Genomic DNA, 19,565 nt, shown 5'->3' with positions numbered 1-19,565 from the left:
ACGTTCTGAGATGCACTCTTTTGCTCAATTCAAAAGGAGGGTATAGATCACAACCTATTTCTTTAGTCAATATTGATTATACAACTTTTGCTAAGCCTGTTGTGCGATGGCCTGAAACACTGTTACCAAACCCGATAAGCCGCAAACAAACAGGTGTTGTTAAAGGTCGACATTTAGCGAGTAATACTAGATTACTTTTTCATATTTTAAATGAATCCAATAAATGTAAACATTCATTGGCAGCTATATCTCTTGAGGAAGAAAAAGCACTTGATCGAATGAGTTGGTCTTTTATTTTTAAATTGTTCATATGGTTTGGATTTGGTCCTTATTTCCTTAATTTAGTTCCCGTATTATATGCCTCACCCTCATAAATAGGTTGATATCATCTTATTTGTCTTTAAATAGAGGGTTTAGACAGGGTTGTCCTCATTCCCCATTGCTTTTTATCCTGGCATTGGAACCCTTCTTACTTAAAATCAGACATATTCGAAATATTGTGGGATTTCAATATAGGGATAAGCAGATGAAACTGGCAGAGTATGCTAATGATATTTTGATGTTCATTTCCAATCTGCATTCATCCATACCAGCATTTCCCGAGGAAGTGTTTTAACTGCAGGAGCCTGTGTAGCTCCAAGGTCACCTCTGGAATCGTAGGCCATGCCACACCATTTCAAGAGTGCCTGACTTGGTCCTCTCTGCAGAGTCACCTCCAAACCTTTTGCCGTCACCCTCCTGTTTTTTGGAAGTCATTTTGTTAACATTAAGACTGGGCACTTTACCAGTGCTGAGCACTGGTAAAGTGATTGCACTCTTTCCCTATGCACATGGTACAATTAGCTTAGATCCGATTGGCATATTTAATATACTTATAGGTCCCTAGTATATGTTACCACATGTACCCAGGGACTGAAAATTTATTGATACAGTGGGCCTGCAGCACTCATTGTGCCACCCACTTAAGTAGCACTTTAACACATGCCCCAGGTCTGCCATTGCAGTCTGTAGTGCAGTTCTAAAACTGACATTTTGACCTGGCAAAATAAACCTTTTGCTAAACCTTCCTTTTTTAATACATATAAGTCACCTTTAAGGTAGACCAGAAACAGCACACAGGGTATGGCGCATTGTTTTTAAGAAGTAGGACATGTGTTTTTAAGTTTTACAAGTCCTGGTAGTAAAACACTCCTAAATTCATTTTTCACTAATGTGAGGTCTGTCTCGTTCATTGGCCAACACTGGATTACCTTATTACATTTAATAAGTGCTAACATTTGATTGGGAGCAGATAGAGATATTACGTTTGGACTCAGTTGTTACTTAAAATCCTGTTTAATGGTAAAGCCAGATTTTAAGTCACAATTCGGAAAATGCAACTTTTAGAAAGTTACCATTTTTTGCCCTAACCATTTAGTGTCTGCTGCCAATGTGCTGGGCCACATGACTATGAATAGCTTAGCAGTTGGGCTTTGTGTATTCCTCCCAGACAATGAGCCAAAGAATGAATAGGTGTTGGTAGGATGGGCCATCTTGCCCCACTTACATTTCAAAGGGCTGCATCTAGCACCCACACACAAATGAACCTGGCACTATTCTTTTGTCACCCCAGACATCTTGGAGCCGTGGCAGTGGAAGAACCAGATGTGGGGGTAACCCAGACGGATTCCCTGACTTCAAAGGCTGGCACAAGGTATAATAAATTGAACCCTCATGACAACTCTTCAGTGCACTCCTAGATCTGTGACAATATAGAAGCACTGCCTTCTTCCCCAGAGGACTATCCTGCTACTACCAGAAGCCTGCCCCTCTGCTTAAGGCTTGCCTTGTCCCCCTGAGGAATATTCTGCTGCTTGATCTGATCTCTGATAAGGAAGACTAGGCTTGCTCCCTTCATCCCAGGCTACCGGATTGACTCCGAGGGTCAGTTGGCTGACCTCCAGGTCTGAGCTACAGGGACATGACAAGCTCCAGAGGCCTCCCTGCAACCGCCCAGCTGACCTGCAGCACTGGACCTTCCCAGACCTGCAACTAGACATGCCTGAGCCATGCTGGTCTCTGCTAGAGTGAGCCCCTGATCTCTAAGAGGTGCCTCCCCAGGTCCTGGACCCTTGGCTGGCATCAGAGAGAACACTTCCTAGCCTAACTGACAGTTCTTTCGAATCCAGAGAGGCGCAAAGTGAAGCGGCGCGAAGCCTCGCCACACAGATGAGAGCTTCAGTGGAACTGAAGCTCAGTGAGTAAAACCATGGGAAACCCTCCCACAAAGCTGAAATCTGAGTGACGCAAAGCTTCATAGCACAGCTGAAGGCTTCTTTGGACCAATGCTAAGTTACGCAAAGCCCCACAAAGCCTTGTCGCACAGCTGAACGCTTCATCGGAACTGACGCCGAGCGATGCAAAGCCTCGCCACACAGCTGCAAGCTTCATGGGAACTGACATAGAAAAACGAAAAGCCTCACAAAGCAACGCTGCACAGGTCTCAAATCCAAGGACAGAAGGTACAACTCCTAGCATGCCAAACTTGGCCTGTGCCCGGCCAGGGCTCCATTGCAACAAGCCTGAACTTGGGACTTTGACCTGGTCCAACGTGACCATATACCATTAGTTGGCACTTTGCACCATTAAGAGCTATCTTCATCTAACTGTTTAAAATCCAATATTTTGTTCTGGTGTCATTATATTTATTAAAATCTACTGTATTTTTCTACATTGGTTTGGGATTTTCCTTGTGTTGTGTTTTCGCTTTATTACTGCTTAACACATTGGGGGTGATTCTGACCCCGGCGGGCCAGGGTCGGCGGGAGCACCGCCAACAGGCTGGCGGTGCCCCGCAGGGCATTCTGACCGCGGCGGTTTGGCCGCGGTCAGAACAGGAAAACCGGCGGTCTCCCGCCGGTTTTCCGCTGCCCTATGGAATCCTCCATGGCGGCGCAGCTTGCTGCGCCGCCATGGGGATTCTGACACCCCATACCGCCATCCTGTTCCTGGCGGTTCGCCCGCCAGGAACAGGATGGCGGTATGGGGTGTCGTGGGGCCCCTGGGGGCCCCTGCAGTGCCCATGCCAATGGCATGGGCACTGCAGGGGCCCCCGTAAGAGGGCCCCACAAAGAATTTCAGTGTCTGCCTAGCAGACACTGAAATTTGCGACGGGTGCAACTGCACCTGTCGCACCTTCCCACTCCGCCGGCTCCATTCGGAGCCGGCTTCCTCGTGGGAAGGGGTTTCCCGCTGGGCTGGCGGGCGGCCTTCTGGCGGTCGCCCGCCAGCCCAGCGGGAAACACAGAATCACCGCAGCGGTCCTTAGACCGCGGAGCGGTGTTCTGTCGGGGGAACTCTGGCGGGCGGCCTCCGCCGCCCGCCAGAGTTAGAATGACCCCCATTGTTTCTAAGTTAAGCCTGGTAAATTTGTACCAAGCTACCAGAGGGTTAAGCCAGTGCTTAATTTGTAAAACAATCAGTGCCGGGGCCCTTGTCAGGATCCCCAGCAGACTGCACCACCCATTCATCCTGCCGTCGCTGCCAATGACAGAACCAACACAACTAATAACCATTACATCCCTACAAGTGACAGTTCAGGCTATTCTGGCTCCCCAAAGCCGTGGGAATGGTTTGGGCTGCAGGTATTAGTAATTTGTAATGTGTATCGTAGTAATAAACAACTGTTGTGTGCTCATCTCTAAATTAGACAAACAACACCACCATGTGGTAGCTTCCATAAGTGCTGGTTATAATTGACAATTGAGTGCTGGTGCAGAGCACCGGAAACCACTGGCTCAAATTAAGCACCGGGTTAAGTGCAGGTTAATTCCTTTACTTTTGTGGCTCACGTTGACAAGGATTGTGATTGTTGTCTGCGCAGGCTTCCACCCCCTCAACTAATAACCCAATTTCCTACAAACAGGCGCTATGGTCCTCTGAGCAGTCCCTTCGCTTAAGCCTTGCTCCCATTGGCGGTTTCAGGCGTCACTCAGAATTTGGGCCCCACAAGACAGACCTGGCCTAATGTTCCAAGGCCCTGCTAGGATTGGCCCAAAGCGATGTGGTGCCCTCCACACTGTTGGGGACCTCTGGTCCACTCGTCTCCTGGCATCACCGCAGTCACTATTGCGAAGTGCCTCCCATAGTCAAGAGACAGAATCTGGCATGATTTAAGCAAGCTCAGGCGGGAGCTTTCCCTCTATGCAGCGGCCATGATGTCTGGGAACTCCCTTGAAGATATGTATCAAGTCAAACATTTTTGTTATGTTCAATTATCCCTTTTCATGATGCATGCAAATGCAGGATTGCCAGCATTCTTTTGCCAGTCAGGTCTCCCTAAAAGTGTAAGGGGCAGATTTGAGAGTCCTTAGTGCGTCCTTGCTAATCCTACGCTAATGTGGCCCAACGAAGCAAAATCACAGCGCCACTTTGTAATCCTTTATGCTACATTATTCGTGTGCAGGCAAAATGTATGCAAAGGAGACGTTCCCCTCTTAGTGGGGCCGAAAAAATGGTGCAAAGAAATCTAAGAGATTTCTTTGCATAATGTTTTCCGGCACTTTACCGCCTGCTCAGAGCAGGCCTTAAAAGAGGGCACACCATTGTTTACAATGGGCCTCAATGGGCTTTGCAGACATTTTTTGTGCTAATCCTGCAAAGCTCCAAACTAGCGTTAAACATTTTGATGCTAGTTCCCTAACTACCACCATCTTAGATATGGTGCACACATGGTGGCGGTAGGGGGCACTAAGGGGTGCAAGAAAAGTGGCGCTGTACTGAGTGCAGCGCCACCTTTCTTAAATCTGCCCCTAAATGTGTCCACAGTGTGATCCTTTATCAGAAATATGAGGGGGGACTTTGAGGGTAATTTGGAGCCTCTGCCTGCATTTTGAAACCTACTCTCAGGAAGGACATGAGTGACAAAAGATGCTATTGATGCCCACTACAGAGAGGCTCTCTCCCTCTCTTCTTTCAGTAACTGCATAGTACTCTGCTCAGCAGTGGTGTGTGTCTCTGTTCCTCAAGGCCACAGTAGATGTATCACTGTTTCCTCTTGGACAGAACCTCAGACACCCTCCACTGCCCCACAGTTTGAAGAGCTCCGCTCTAGGCCACGGGGAGGCTCAGGAAAGGGGAACTAGTACATTGTGCTTCCTTTCTGAGGATCTCTTCAGCTGCTGCTGCCATTGCTCTGGTAAATAATGTCTTTTTAGCATGCTGGTTTGTTTCTCCAAGAAGTGCTAATGCTGCCTGCCAGCAGTGAGGGGCTGGCATGTGCTTTGCCCCCTCACCCACCCTACTATGTAACCCTTGATTTCCTACACGACAAAGGGCAGAATGCCAGGAAATAAGGTTTATTTTGAATTTCGCAAGTCTGCTGCTTGCCACTATAGCATATGATAACATCAGCCAAGCTTGGCTATTCAGGCAACAGCATGATGCATTGTGGAGCTTTTAATTTTGCACTTAACACTGACATTATGGGCTCACACCACAGCAGCAAAGCGCTGTGGGCTACAAAGCCAGAGCGGGCCGAGGGTGGTATGAAAGGCCTGGAGCCGCTTGTCAGCTGCATCTTCAACTTTTACAAAGTTATCTAGCTCAGTTCAGCTCACGCATAAACACAAAAGTAAGCTCTGCCCTCATATTGTGCGAGGGTTGACTCATTCATTCACATCATGCAATGTCTCTTGTGTAGTAGAAAGTTGTATACCGAGCTTCACAACACAACAGAGGTAGCTCCTTGGCAGCAGTAGTGCAACCTTCCCTGGCACATAGGATGAGGAAAGGCAGGTGCTGTAGAAGGATGAACATCACATGGTTCTCTCACATGCATGGAACCAGCAGAACAGAGTTAGCTGTCACAATAAAGAGGGGGTGAGAGGAGGTAAAGGACTGTTGTACACACTCCTTAAACAAACATAAACATACAGGAAGGACAGCACACCTGGAAGAAACAGCTAAACTTCTTAGTGAATCATCAGTAAGGCTTTTTACAGCTATATACAGACAGAAAACAATCTATTTACTGTCTCTATTTATTTTTAAAAGTTGAAAAATGCAGAATATTGGGCTTTTTGTGGGTGACTCTTCCTATTGTACTTCTTGAGTTCCAGACCAACTACTAAGCAGAGAGACAGCATGGGGATTTAAAAACAGGATTCCCTTAAATACAGGCATATGTTAACATATATTTGTGCATTAGGCTAATATTTACCTGTCGAGGTAGTGTTTTGTTATATTTGGCTCCTTAATTTGGTAAAACACAACAGGTGTCAAAATACGAGTGTGTTGTAGAGCTATTTTAGCCATGTTTTATACATGTTATTTTGGCCACCTAGGCCTACAGCTGTGCACTTTCACCTAGATGCGCTTTTGTCAGCATGGTTTTATTTTTCTAGTTGGAGCCACTTTTGCGGTGCTCTTTTTATTCTTCTATCACATTGTCCTTTCGCTTAGTATATCACTGCGTTCTTAGCAGAGACTATGTCCTCCTTCCAAGGCTACAGTTAGATAGGTTTGCCGACAAACGTGGTATGCTGTGTCTCCAACATTCACAGAAAGAGGATTGTTTCTTAGAATGTTAGTAGTCTTATTATAAAAACACCTCTTTGTCTCAGACACGTTAGAGGGAGATTCCAGCCAGACGACCACGACTGTATGCTGATTGCTGCATGCTTGGCTACAGCTACTTGCTTAGGCGGCCGAACCCCGATCCAGATGGGGACGGTGTCTTTCTAGACTTCAGACCTCTCCTGCAGGTTTGAGGGAAGAAGTTCTCCTAGGGGAAAAACCCGAAGGGCAGATTAGGCTTAGTATGCTGTGCTCATACTCAGCATAGGTGTGGAGTTATAGATCCACTCCCCTGTTTAGACAGTATGGTAGGACTGTTCTTGTGTTTTACATTCTTAATCACATGCCTGCTCCTATAGTGCTCCTTCATCCTCGTTATTGCTATGCACATGCTTTTATCTAAGATGCAGATATTTTAATAAATGCTTATTAAAATATATTCTGCCTTTGTTGTCTTTGCCTGAGTATTTATCAGGTAAATAATTGTGGACTCAGTGGTGATTGGGCTGCTATAACAACAGTTTCTTTTGTACAATTCATTGTTGATGGATCTATCGCGCGGATGGAGAGTGATGACTTCTGAACCCCCCCACACACTTGCTGGTGCAATACTTACAAGTTATGGGGCAAGGCAGACACCTGGTTCGGTGGTTCACTGATGCATTTAGAGCACTTACACTGAACACCCACACTGCTTTGCGCGCCAATTGGGAGGGTGATCTAGCGGGACACCTTACCGACGCCACTTGGTCAAGGGTACTATCCAGCCACACTAATGTCCCCCGCAATTCCAGATTCTGCCTTATTCAATTTTATATACTTCACAGAGCTTATCTCACGCTAGCCCGCATTAACAAATACTATAATCGAGTGGATGCTGCTTGCCCTCGCTGCAACTTAACTGGGGCGGACTTCCTTCACATGTTCTGGTCTTGTCCTTCCTTGAGCATTTATTGGCATGGAGTCACATCATCCTTATCAAAATATACGTCACGTCCATCGCTGTTAGATTGCGGCTCCTGTCTCCTGGGTCTCTTCCTGAGAACCAAAAAGCATAAAGCATCCACAAGATTCCTGGAATTGGGACTTCTGACAGCCAAGCGACTCATCACTCAAAGGTGGAAAGCCACTGAACCCCCAGTGCTGGCCTGGAGGCGCTCCTTCTTGATATGGGCAGAAGCGGAGGGGGTTGCACTGCGACGCGAGGATGCTATAGGCATGCGCAGGTATCCCCTATCCGCTGGTTGGGACGAGATGTTGACCCATTTGCGTAGAGCGGAACATGAAGTAGATGCTGACCATGCAGTACCGCACGACACCGAGCTAGTGCTAGCTTAGTCTAGTTACATCCTACGATTACTACCTGGTCACTTATTGGTATATTTTCTCACATGGGCTCCTAGTGCTTCAGCTCAATTGTCATTTGCCCAATTATCTACGGTGTCTCGGGCACGAGTGGCGTCACAGTGATGCAGCCACATTGGGAAGCCCCTGGACAGTGGGGTTGGGAGAGGTTGTGAACGGGCTTTAAGTTTTAGTTGTCTGTTTCCCTTGTTCTATGTAATTCTTTTTCTTAATATTGTTGAATCTACAAATTCATTGATAGCTTCCTGAACAAAGACCTTGTTTATGCCAGAGTTGTGCGGACACTGGATTTTCTGGGAGTGGTTCATAGTCTATATGTAGCTACCTCTTGCATGATGCTGATTTCCAATATACTTTTGGTTCTTTGTAATTTCACTACGCCTATGCAGATTGTTATCACTACTATTTCTTTATTGTACTAAATGTATCTCACTGAGTCTCCCTCGAGGGGTTCAAATGTGTAGATAGTGAATGTGCTACCTGTATCTAAAGAATGTCAGTGCCAACCAAATCTGTATGGGAGGAAATGGAGCTGTATTAGATGAGTAAAACCAATAAAAAAAGATTTTTTTAACAATCAGGTAAATAAATGTGGAGATATAACATTTTACAATTCATTTATTCTCAAAACAAAAAAAATACTGGTAAATACCAATAAAATGGCTAAGAAATATATACAGACAATTTTTTTTTAAAATAAATACCGTAAAACTGGGAGCCTTAATTATCATTCATGTATGATAACGGCCAAACTCCAGAAAAGGCTGCAATGCATCCAGAACGCCTCTGCACGCCTCATCCTGGACATCCCCCGCCACTGCCACATCACAGGCCATTTGAGAGACCTGCACTGGCTCCCAGTCAACAAGAGAATCACCTTCAAACTCCTCACCCACCCTCACAAAGCACTGCACAACACCGGACCAGAATACCTCAACAGACGGCTCTGCCGACCTCGCCCTCGCAAACGTCCCATGCATCCGCAGAACTACATGGACCACTCTTCCCACACACCTGCGTCAGACCAAGCACCTCCTTACCTTCAGGAGACTTCTCAAGACCTGGCTGTTCGAGCAGTAGCAGCAAGTCCCCCCCCAACAGCGCCTTGAGAACCTCACAGGTGAGTAGTGTGCTTTACAAATTCCCTGATTGATTGATCGATTGATTGTTGTACTTACTCACGTAGGACGATGAACCCTCGCCTGCCTAGTGTTGTATGCTTCATAAGCGTGCCACATATGATAATAATGCATGTCACACACAAGGAAAGCCTGACTGTATGTAAACATGAACACAGTTAGTACTTGGAGAAACACTAGTGATAGGCGTAGGGCCAGAAGCGTGGACTATTTGAACAGTAATGCTAGCGGTGTACTCGATCGCCACATTCTCTGTTTATAAACGTCATGTTTTCTTCCTCTGCAGACAGAGAAGGGAAGTTTGCACGTCTCTGGTAGCCGCATTCTAACGTCAGCGACAAGGGAAGATGGCGCTTTTTCTGGAAAGGAAGAAGGCGAGAGCAGCGTTCGCTTCTGTAGCTTCGGCAAAGGAGCATTGTTTGAACATTTTTGTAGCAAAGCAGGAGCTGAGCACGAGTGATACCTCCTTAGTCCAAAGACACTGTGAGTGATAAAGGTAAGTGAGGTACTGGTGCCGGGTCCGAGATAGAGACATGGACCACTTGCTGAGGGGAGATGCCGAGGGCCTGAAATCCAACAGCTGCATAAGATATATATACAGTAAACTATACACGGCTTGGCATAATTAGAGATTTAGCATTAAGTGGCAAACAGTTTGGGTTTGCAATATACTAGTAGGTTAGGGACATGTCATTAAATATGATCAGGGATTTCCCAACATTCGCTCTAATTTGTATAGCAATTGCTGAGGTCTTTGTACCAATTATCATCATTCTGAGAAACATGATTTGTAGATAGAGGTTGCCAATAAACCTAATTGCACATAGAAAAATGCCTGATGATTGGGTATAAGGCTGGTGCTGTAAGATCAAGGCCCATATTTATACTTTTTGACGCTAAACTGCGCTAACGCAGTTTAGCGTCAAAAAGTTTTGCGCCGTCTAACGCCATTCTGAAGCGCCATGCGGGCGCCGTATTTATGGAATGGCGTTAGACGGCGCAATCAGACCGGCGCTGCCTGGTTTGCGTGGGAAAAAACCACGTAGACCAGACAGCGCCGGCGTAGGGGGAAAATGGCGCATGGGCGTCTTAAAATGGGGCAAGTCAGGTTACGTCGAAAAAATCGTCTTAACCCGACTTGCGCCATTTATTTTCGACGCCCATCCCCCATCAACATGACTCCTATCATTGTAAAGATAGGAGTCATGCCCCCTTGCCCAATGGCCATGCCCAGGGGACTTCTGTCCCCTGGGCATGGTCATTGGGCATAGTGGCATGTAGGGGGGCACAAATAAGGCCCCCCTATGCCACCAAAAAAAAATATAAAAAATAAAAAATTATACTTACCTGAACTTACCTGAATGTCCCTGGGGTGGGTCCCTCCATCCTTGGGGGTCCTCCTGGGGTGGGCAAGGGTGGCAGGGGGGGTCCCTGGGGGCATGGGAGGGCACCTGTGGGCTCATTTTGAGCCCACAGGCCCCTTAACGCCTGCCCTGAGCAGGCGTTAAAAAGTGGCGCAATTGCGCCGTTTTTAGCCACGCCAACTCCCGGGCGTCTCTTTTGCCCGGGAGTATAAATACCACGTAAAGGCCTGGGAGTCATTTTTTAGACGGGAACGCCTCCCTTGCATATCATTAACGCAAGGAAGGGGTTCACGCAAAAAAATGACGCACATTCCGGGAACTTTGGCGCTATTCGCCTCTAACGCCATAGTATAAATATGGCGTTAGTTGGCGTTAGTTTTGCGTCGAAATTGCGTCAAAAAAAACGACGCAATTTCGGCGCAAACGGAGTATAAATATGGCCCCTAGTCTTTCTCTGACAGGTATTTTAGGCCTTCCAACACTCCTTGTCTGTCACAGCATAACTCACTGGACGAGGGGTAAGAGGAGCCTGCCAGATCTCCTTTCTCCAAAAGGGCCATGTTTCCTTTTGGGGATAACCAGATCTGCTAGGTGAGACCCAATAAAATTTGGGTGAACCCATAAAATGGGTTTTACATCTATCAATGGGAAGCAGGCGACTCCTGTTCACTGCTTGTACAGTTGATAGTTATGGCTCCCATTTAGAGTTAACCTTTGTTAAATGGCCAAACCTATATTAAGGCCCTCATTTTGAACATGGTGGGTTGGCCCGCCATGCCGGCATTGGTGGCTGAAACCGCCAGCCGGCATGGTGGGCCAACCCGCCACATAAGAAACACGTAGAGGGCCGCCATCAACAGCCCTCACTCACTTCCGCTGTCAGGCAGTCTGGCGGTGAGTGGAAACACTATCCGACAGGGTAGCTGCGCTATCCTTCGGTTAATGTTTCCATTTCCACCAGCCTTTCCCTGGCAGGTTCACCCGCCAGGGAAAGGCTGGCGGAGGGGGTGCCGCGGGGCACCCCTCGGGCCCCTGCACTGCCCATGCACTTTGCATGAGCAGTGCAGGGGCCCCGGTGCAGTGCCCCGCCGCTCAGGTCACTGCCCGATTTTCAGGCAGTGATCTGCGCGACGGGTGCAGCTGCACCTGCCGCACAGAGGCATTGACGGTGGCTCCATGTGGAGCCGCCGTCAATGTCCCGGCCGGGCCTTTCTGTGAGCCGCCGGGCTTTCTGTGAGCCGCCGGGCGGAAACATTGGCCCACAGAAATGTTCATTATTTGGCCGGCGGGGTTCCGGGGTCGCTGGCGGTCAGTGTTTTGATTGCCAGCATGAACACGGAGGTTGTTACCGCCGTGTTCATAATGACCACCTAAATATGTGTGTGGGTAAGGTAAATGTTTTTACTGGTCTCTCACTATCATAAAACCAAAAACAGGAAGTCTGATCAATAGACCCTGTTTCTCTTTTCCATCAACATGTTTCGGTGCTCGAATATTGCTCCTAGATCATCAGGGGTCTTCTGAAGGACTATTAGTCTCAGTACCTCACTTCTGATATTGTGGTACAGCCCTGGTTCATAGTGCAGGTCAGGAGAGTGCAATCAATATATCCTTTGTTTTTTCACAAGATGAAGCAACAGCAGTGAAAACACTCCTTCATAGAACAGGTACGCCCTGGGCAGAAAAGGTGCAAGCTTTCTTCCTTTGGAAGACAGATACAACTTGAGCAGTTGTAGGGCAGTATTTCTCCATCACTGGACACGTACAAATTGGGTAGCAACACTGAAAGCTTTGCTTCCTCACATAACATGTACTACATTGCAACGACGACGAAAACGTCCCTCACTTAGAATGAATGACCTTCCACCAACTGACCAGATACCTGTGATCTCCCTCCATTTTCCTTGCAAACACCGCCAGACCTTCCGATCCAACAGTGGAGGATGTTTCTTCTTTTACCTGGCAGCCAAAGCCTGGAATTACCTTCCCTGCACCTCAGCAACGCTGCATCACTCCGGGAAAGCGGGAAAGGATTCAAGACATGGTTGTTCGATTGAAGAGAACACCGTGAAGCAGCTAACAACTCTAGCAGCTTGAGACCCTCATGGGTGATTTATGTGCTCTATAAATCCTGATTGATTGATTGATTGATTGAAGGTAGCAAGTGTGATCTTCCATTCCCTGCAGAACAGGCTCAGCAGGGTAGACTAGCACAAGTTCTCAGTACTCACAGAACATGTACGGTTAAGGCATGAACTATACGTAGTGTAAAGAGAGACCTCTGGAGTGTGTGCTTGATTCACTGGGAGGACTGCACAAGTGGTGAGTGAGTGAATGTGCATGTCCTGACAGCATGCTCACTTAGGTGATATTCCACCTTCTGAAAGTCCTGCTGTGATGCCATAACTCCTGTCGTCATGTCCGACATGCTCGCTGATGCTCCTTCCTGTAGATCCAGTTACCCCCATCCATGTGCGCATTTGTAGATGACCCTTCGATCTGAAAGGCTGGGCCCTCGCTACACCTTCACTGAGACCTTCCCTACTCCTGGTGTGACAGGGATAGAGGGAGGGGATGCGCCTAGGGGGCGGGAATGTGCCCGAAAGGCCACTTAAGGACAAAATGGCAAAAACAAACCCAAGCCTCTATGCTGCTCTTTTCCATTCTCTCCAGTTGTTTCACCTTCATTCATCTTTTCACTCTTTTCTGTTACTCTCATCTCCCTCAGGCTCCTCATCACAGCTGCCTGTCTAGTCCTCTTCTATTCCAGTTTACTGTATTAAGCTTAGCTTCTGTACACTCTTTCCATCTCCCCCCTCTCACCCCCTCTGGCTCTCACCTACCCCCTCTTACTGGCTCCTGTCTCCTCTGCACCTCCTGTGGCCAGCACAAGGGTTTAGTACTTCCAGACACATTTGTTGCCTGCATTGGAAGCATGACCCACTGCTGGTGGCAGAGTAGCGTTCACCTTGTATTCCCATTCACAAAACTTACCTCTGGTCTTTCCTGTGCCTCACACATCCTCTGTCTTTGCAGCTACCCCCTCAATTCCTTTTACATCACACATGCTTGTTTCTCTTCTTAAAAGCTTACAGAAACCTCCCTTTCTTTATCTCCCAAAGTGTCCTTTCTTACACTTTCAAACAATTTCCTTCTGTCTTCCTGTTTTTTTTTTATTGCTCTAAATGGGAAGTTTACAAAGACTCATACATCACAGAACAATGTGTTGGTGAAGAATAAGTCATTCCTACACAAAGAGAAAGAATAAATGTGGATGGAGGGAGGACACTCATAGGTGCTCAGATTTGTGACGGTACCATGGAAATTATTACATCATCTGAAATCCCAACAGGCAGGTCCTTTCATATCCTGTGAGAACCTGCTCCCTTCACACAGTTCTTCTCACTTCCCTCTAATCACCACACACACACACACACACACACACACACATACACCCGCACACAGACCCACACACACATACATACACATACACACACCTGCACTCCCCAGCACACACATACACCCGCACACACATACATACACACACACACCCGCACCCAGACCCACACACACATACATGTGCATACACACACCTGCAAACCCCTGCACACAGACACCCCCACACACACATACATACACACACTCTCACACAGACACCTGCACACACACACCCGTACCCACATTGGTACACAGCCGCACACAGACCCACACACACATACATACACATACACACACCTGCACACCCCCGCACACACATACATACACACACACCTGCACACAGACCCACACACACATGCATATGCATACACACACCTGCACACCCCTGCACACAGACACTCCCACACACACATACATACACACACTCTCACACACACACCTGCACACACACACACCCGTACCCACATTGGTACACAGCCGCACACAGACCCACACACACATACATCCACATACACACACCTGCACACCCCCGCACACACACATACCCGCACACACATACATACACACACACACCTGCACACAGACCCAAGCACACATACATACACATACACACACCTGCACACTCCCACACACACACATACACACCTGGATACACATACAGTTTTTCTCTCTCCTGCTTCTCATGCTCCATATTCTGCAAATGTTAAATAATCATTTTTGAAAATTAAGTTGCTGAAAACAAAACTTTGTTCCACAGTTTGGCAACATCCACATTCTTGTTGGGATTCCAAGGGGCTTGTAGACTAAAATAAATACAGTGATGATTTCAAAGTGAAAATGGAGCACCCTGAGCGTCTGGGGCCACCTGCAAACGGCTGCTGTTGGTGGTGATGGTTTGGGTTTCCAGGTATTGAGAAGTGGCTGTTACCTAGTAGGTCTGTGTTTTTGGAGCAGCCCGGCCACAGCATAAGTAACCGTGCTCTAGACAGGCACACAGTGCCAACCTCTTCGAAAGCTTTTGAGTGCACACTCACTAGAGACGGTCTAATCCCAGCCTAGGTTTGCACAGGGTGTAAATGTTGAGGGCTGTCGCTGGACCAGGGTCCAAGATATACTCACCGTCTGACAACACAAGGCGGCCAGGGCTACGAAGGCGAGCCACATCCTCATCTGGACGTCTCTTGAACTTACGTATGAGGATCTAAAAGAGAGAGAAAGAGAGGGTCAGAGGAGGAGATGGAATGAGAAAAGAGAGATAGAGAAACAAAGGGAAGGAGACAGAGAAAGCGAAAGTGAGGGAGGAAGAAGGAGAGAAAGGGCAAGAATGTGGGCGATGTGATGAAAGGAAGAGAATAACAGAGAAAAACAAAGAGAAATAGAGAGTAAGCGGGTGAGAAATACGTGTGAGGGCAAGACAGAGAGTGAGGGACTGAGCGTATAATACAAGTGCAGCAATGGTGGCTCTACTCAACCGCACAGGCCTGTCGCTTAGTTTGAGAAGCGAGTGCACACTCCCAGAGTTCCTTCCGCCCCCAGACCCCCTCCAACACAATGGTGCTTAATCCAATGAAAGGAAGACACCCAAATAATTTGTTATTACAAGTATTGTTTAAAATAATAAACAGCCCATCAGTAAAGTAAGGGGCAGATTTAAGAGTCCCTAGCGCCTCCTAGCGCCACATTAGTGTCATTTTTCTTTTTTTACACTAATGTGGCCCAACGAGGCCAGAGTCGCCGCGCCAAATTTACAAAGTGGTGCAATGCATGCATTGCACCACTTTCTAACCCTTTGCACTACATTATGCCTGCACCAGGCATACTGTATACAAAGGAGTTGTTCCCCAGTTAGGGGGACTGAAAAAATCATACAAAGAAATCTAAGTGATTTCTTTGCGACATTTTATTCGGCACTTCCAATGCTACTCAGAGCAGGCGTTAAAAAGAGGCACACCATTGATTTCAATGCGCCTTAATGGTCTTTTGCATGATTAGCATCAACATTTTTGACACTAATCCTGCAAAGCTCTGGACTAGCATAAAACATTCTGACGCTAGTTCCCTAGCTACTGCCATGGTGCACTGCATCTTAAATACGGCGCACACATGGTGGCGTTAGGGCGACTCAAAGGGGCGCAAGAAAAGTGGCGCTGCACGAGGAGCAGCCCCACCTTTCATGAATCTGCCCCTTAGTTTGTGGATGGTCAGGAGTGTTTCCATAAGGCTCATCGATAAACAAGGAGCGAACAAGGAAAGGAACTTTGCTTAAATACTTTATTCCAGATTCCTCCTGTAGTTGTCCAACATATATAGTTTCACTCCATCTTACTAGAGAAAACCACCACAAATTAAGCACCAGAAGATGAAACGTTCCCCATGAAGGTGAGGCTCGGCAAACCACCACCCAACATAACCTCATACAAAACTATGCACAGTGCACCACCATCACCAAGAAACACAACACAATTTCATCAGCACCAGGAAAGAAATGTTCCGAAACTAGTAGCAGCCTCAGACCAGGGCATTAGTCATGAACGTATCAACACTAGAAACGTACACAATATGCGCGCTGCCGACCCTATGAACCAACACAACCTCATCAAAAGCAGAACCACAAATAAACACAGTCTCTACACCAGCAAAACTACATTAACAACAGAAGCATCACAAGTACACAATAACAGCAAAATATCATGCAACATAACTAAGCAGCAGCAAAATTATTCACCAGTGCCTGGTCACTCAAAAGATTAGGTATGAAGTCATCAGCAACAGCAAAATTAACAGCTAACTTGTTCACAAGAAAAATTATCAGCAGCACAACTTGAGCTTCTGTACAAATCAACTACTGACACACCATCACCAGAAATGGCACACTTGAAGACATCATCACTGCCAGAAAAATCAACATTCAACACTCTTTTCACCTCTAGAACTACCCACAAACACAACTGCAGCACCAGCAAACCCCCCACAAATACACAAGCAACTAGAAACATTGCCTGTGGTTGCAGCATGAGCACCAGCAAAACTAACACCCAACACAAGTTCAACACCAGCAAAAGTAACAAGGATTTGCAATGCAATGGGTCTCACATTTGCTGGATTTAGAGCTATTAGCATTGTAAACTCCTAACCACACTTTTCTTGCCACATAAAATGAAAGAAAAAAACTGAGCACGATCGCACTGTGTAAAACCCATTGCGATTGCGCTGCGTGGAAAATAAAAAGATAAAGTAGTCCAGAAATCATGCTGAAAACACAGACCCTTGTATGTTTTCAGTAGTTTATCAGTGCGCTCAAGGAGGGCTAAACAACAGAAAAGGCATGACGTATGCATGCCTTATACTAATAAAAGCAAGCGGATTTTAAGAGGCAAGCCCACAAACCAATGAAAGTGACAGGCCTGGTCAAAAGCCCAAAGAGAGATTACAACAGGGACGGAACGCTTGTGAGCTCGACCCTAAAAACGAACACAATGTCAGCATCAGCAAAAAACTACCAATTCCTCATCACTAGAGACAATGTACATCAATGCAACGCAACATGAGCAGCATCTAAACTTATCACAACTACATCAGCACCAGCAAAACAACCAATGAGAATAAGATACGTACACAGATTATGGACAGAGAAGAAATAATAAACACTGAGGATGACATACCACATGGGAGGAAGAAAAAAACAGTGGAGACGAAGTCATGTATTGGGCAGAGAATGAAAGTTGTAGAAAGACTGAGGCAAAAAATAAAGTCATAAGGAGAAAATATGATGCAGGCTCTGTCCAGTGAACCAAAACACATCAGAGTGTGATTCCCGCACACCCACCTTCCACCACTAACATGAGGAGTTTACCACACTGGAATAATTAACCTGGGCCATCCAAAAACTACACTTTCTACACAACTTACGGAGAGACTGTGAAACTGAACAACAAACTCAGAGAGTGTGGTAATGACTTCATGGCAGCAATGGGAGGGACAAGAAGGGATCACAAGAGCATCAAGACCAACCTAAATAACTGCGAACAGTCATTGTACAGGCAAAACTGCATCTTCAGCCTACACCATTTGACCTTCACAGTCTGAAAAAAACAACACATGGCAGAATAGAAAGGCTAAACTGGCCAGAGCTGCAGGCAACATTTCAGAAGTGGCAACATTTCAGACGTCGTCAAATTCAATGCAGCACCCAGGACCACAAGACCCCTGCTGAGGGGCATACTGTAAAGCAGTGGTTCCCAATCTTTTGGCTTCTGTGGACCCCTCCTTCATCAATATTGGAGCCTGGGGACCACCACTGAGTCATTATTTGAATTCGGGGACTCCCCACTGAGTCATTACTGACAGCCGGGGACCCCGGCCTAAACAGTGTGGATGTTTTCAACTGCAAAACAATACACAAAAAATACAAAAACAAGCATTCCATCAAACACACACACACAATTGATAAAAAAATGTATTTAACTTTCAAACGGATATAAATAAAAAAAATTTAACTTTAAGATGAAGGTTGGGGCTTAAAAATTCGATTGAAGCCACACATCATCCATACTATATTCTGTTTGACGCACCGGCACCGCTCCCAGGAATTAATCAGAGGATATGAATTCAATTTATTGCCTCCAATTTCAATTTCCATGACATTTACTGTATGTTTTAAAATTTTAAATTGTACATTTATCCACTTTATTAGTTTGTTAATATTACTTGATTTTCTGAGCGGTCGTGGACACCCTGAGGAGGCTTTGCAGACCCCCAGGGGCCCCTGGACCACAGGATGAGAACCACTTTGTAAAACAAAGTCAATCCTACTGAGGTCAAAGAGGACAACACAGAAGAACCCCACCCAAAACCTCAGACCAGATGAAACTGTGACAAACCCGTCTCACCCTACACTGCCAATCTCAATTATGAGATAACCAACCAACTGACTAAGGAGAGAGTGACACATGATCCCTAGACACAGGGGCACTTACCCAAGCACTAGACAGAAGCTGGCACCCACTTACCCCAGCTTGTGGGCGCGCTCCTCAGACACAGATCAGCACACAGCAGCCACACCGAGATCACAGGCACTTCTACACAACCATCATTACCCACTTATGATGGAAAGTTGGTTCCACACCACATCACAGACCTTTGTGGACCTGACCTATGACTTGGTTACTACATCTTGGAAAGGAGAAGAATGAAGGGGTCCACCCACCAAGCCTGGTTGAGTGATCACACTTAAACCTGTTTATAAGAACCCTGATTGATTGATTGATTGATTGACCATCACTGCTGCAATTCAGGAAGGTTCTCAAGACCTGGCTCTTCAACTAATTCACAGATCCACCCCCCCTCACTCAGCGCCTTGAGACCCTCACAGGTGAGTAGTTGTTCTTTATGAGAACCCTGATTGATTGATTGATTGATTGACCATCACTGCTGCAATTCAGGAAGGTTCTCAAGACCTGGCTCTTCAACTAATTCACAGATCCACCCCCCCTCACTCAGCGCCTTGAGACCCTCACAGGTGAGTAGTTGTTCTTTATGAGAACCCTGATTGATTGATTGATTGATTGACCATCGCTGCTGCAATTCAGGAAGGTTCCTAAGACCTGGCTCTTTAACTAATTCACAGATCCACCCCCCCTCACTCAGCGCCTTGAGACCCTCACAGGTGAGTAGTTGTTCTTTATGAGAACCCTGATTGATTGAT

At 46.6% G+C, this 19,565-nt stretch overlaps 1 protein-coding gene across 1 annotated transcript in view; it reads right to left on the bottom strand.

Moving 5' to 3' along the window:
* The window catches only part of SERPING1 (serpin family G member 1), a 138,137-nt gene that overhangs the window by 102,043 nt on the left and 16,529 nt on the right, over positions 1-19,565 (bottom strand). The window contains exon 2 of the mRNA XM_069233060.1: positions 14,981-15,062. Within this exon, the coding sequence (XP_069089161.1) occupies positions 14,981-15,031 (51 nt within the window). The 5' untranslated portion in view covers positions 15,032-15,062. The remainder of the gene's footprint in view (positions 1-14,980; positions 15,063-19,565) is intronic.

The sequence above is a fragment of the Pleurodeles waltl genome, chromosome 4_2 (genome assembly GCF_031143425.1).
Source record: "Pleurodeles waltl isolate 20211129_DDA chromosome 4_2, aPleWal1.hap1.20221129, whole genome shotgun sequence".
Classification (NCBI taxonomy): domain Eukaryota; kingdom Metazoa; phylum Chordata; class Amphibia; order Caudata; family Salamandridae; genus Pleurodeles; species Pleurodeles waltl.
The sequence above is the reverse complement of the archived record's forward strand: the minus strand, read 5'-3'. Positions and strand labels throughout refer to the sequence as shown.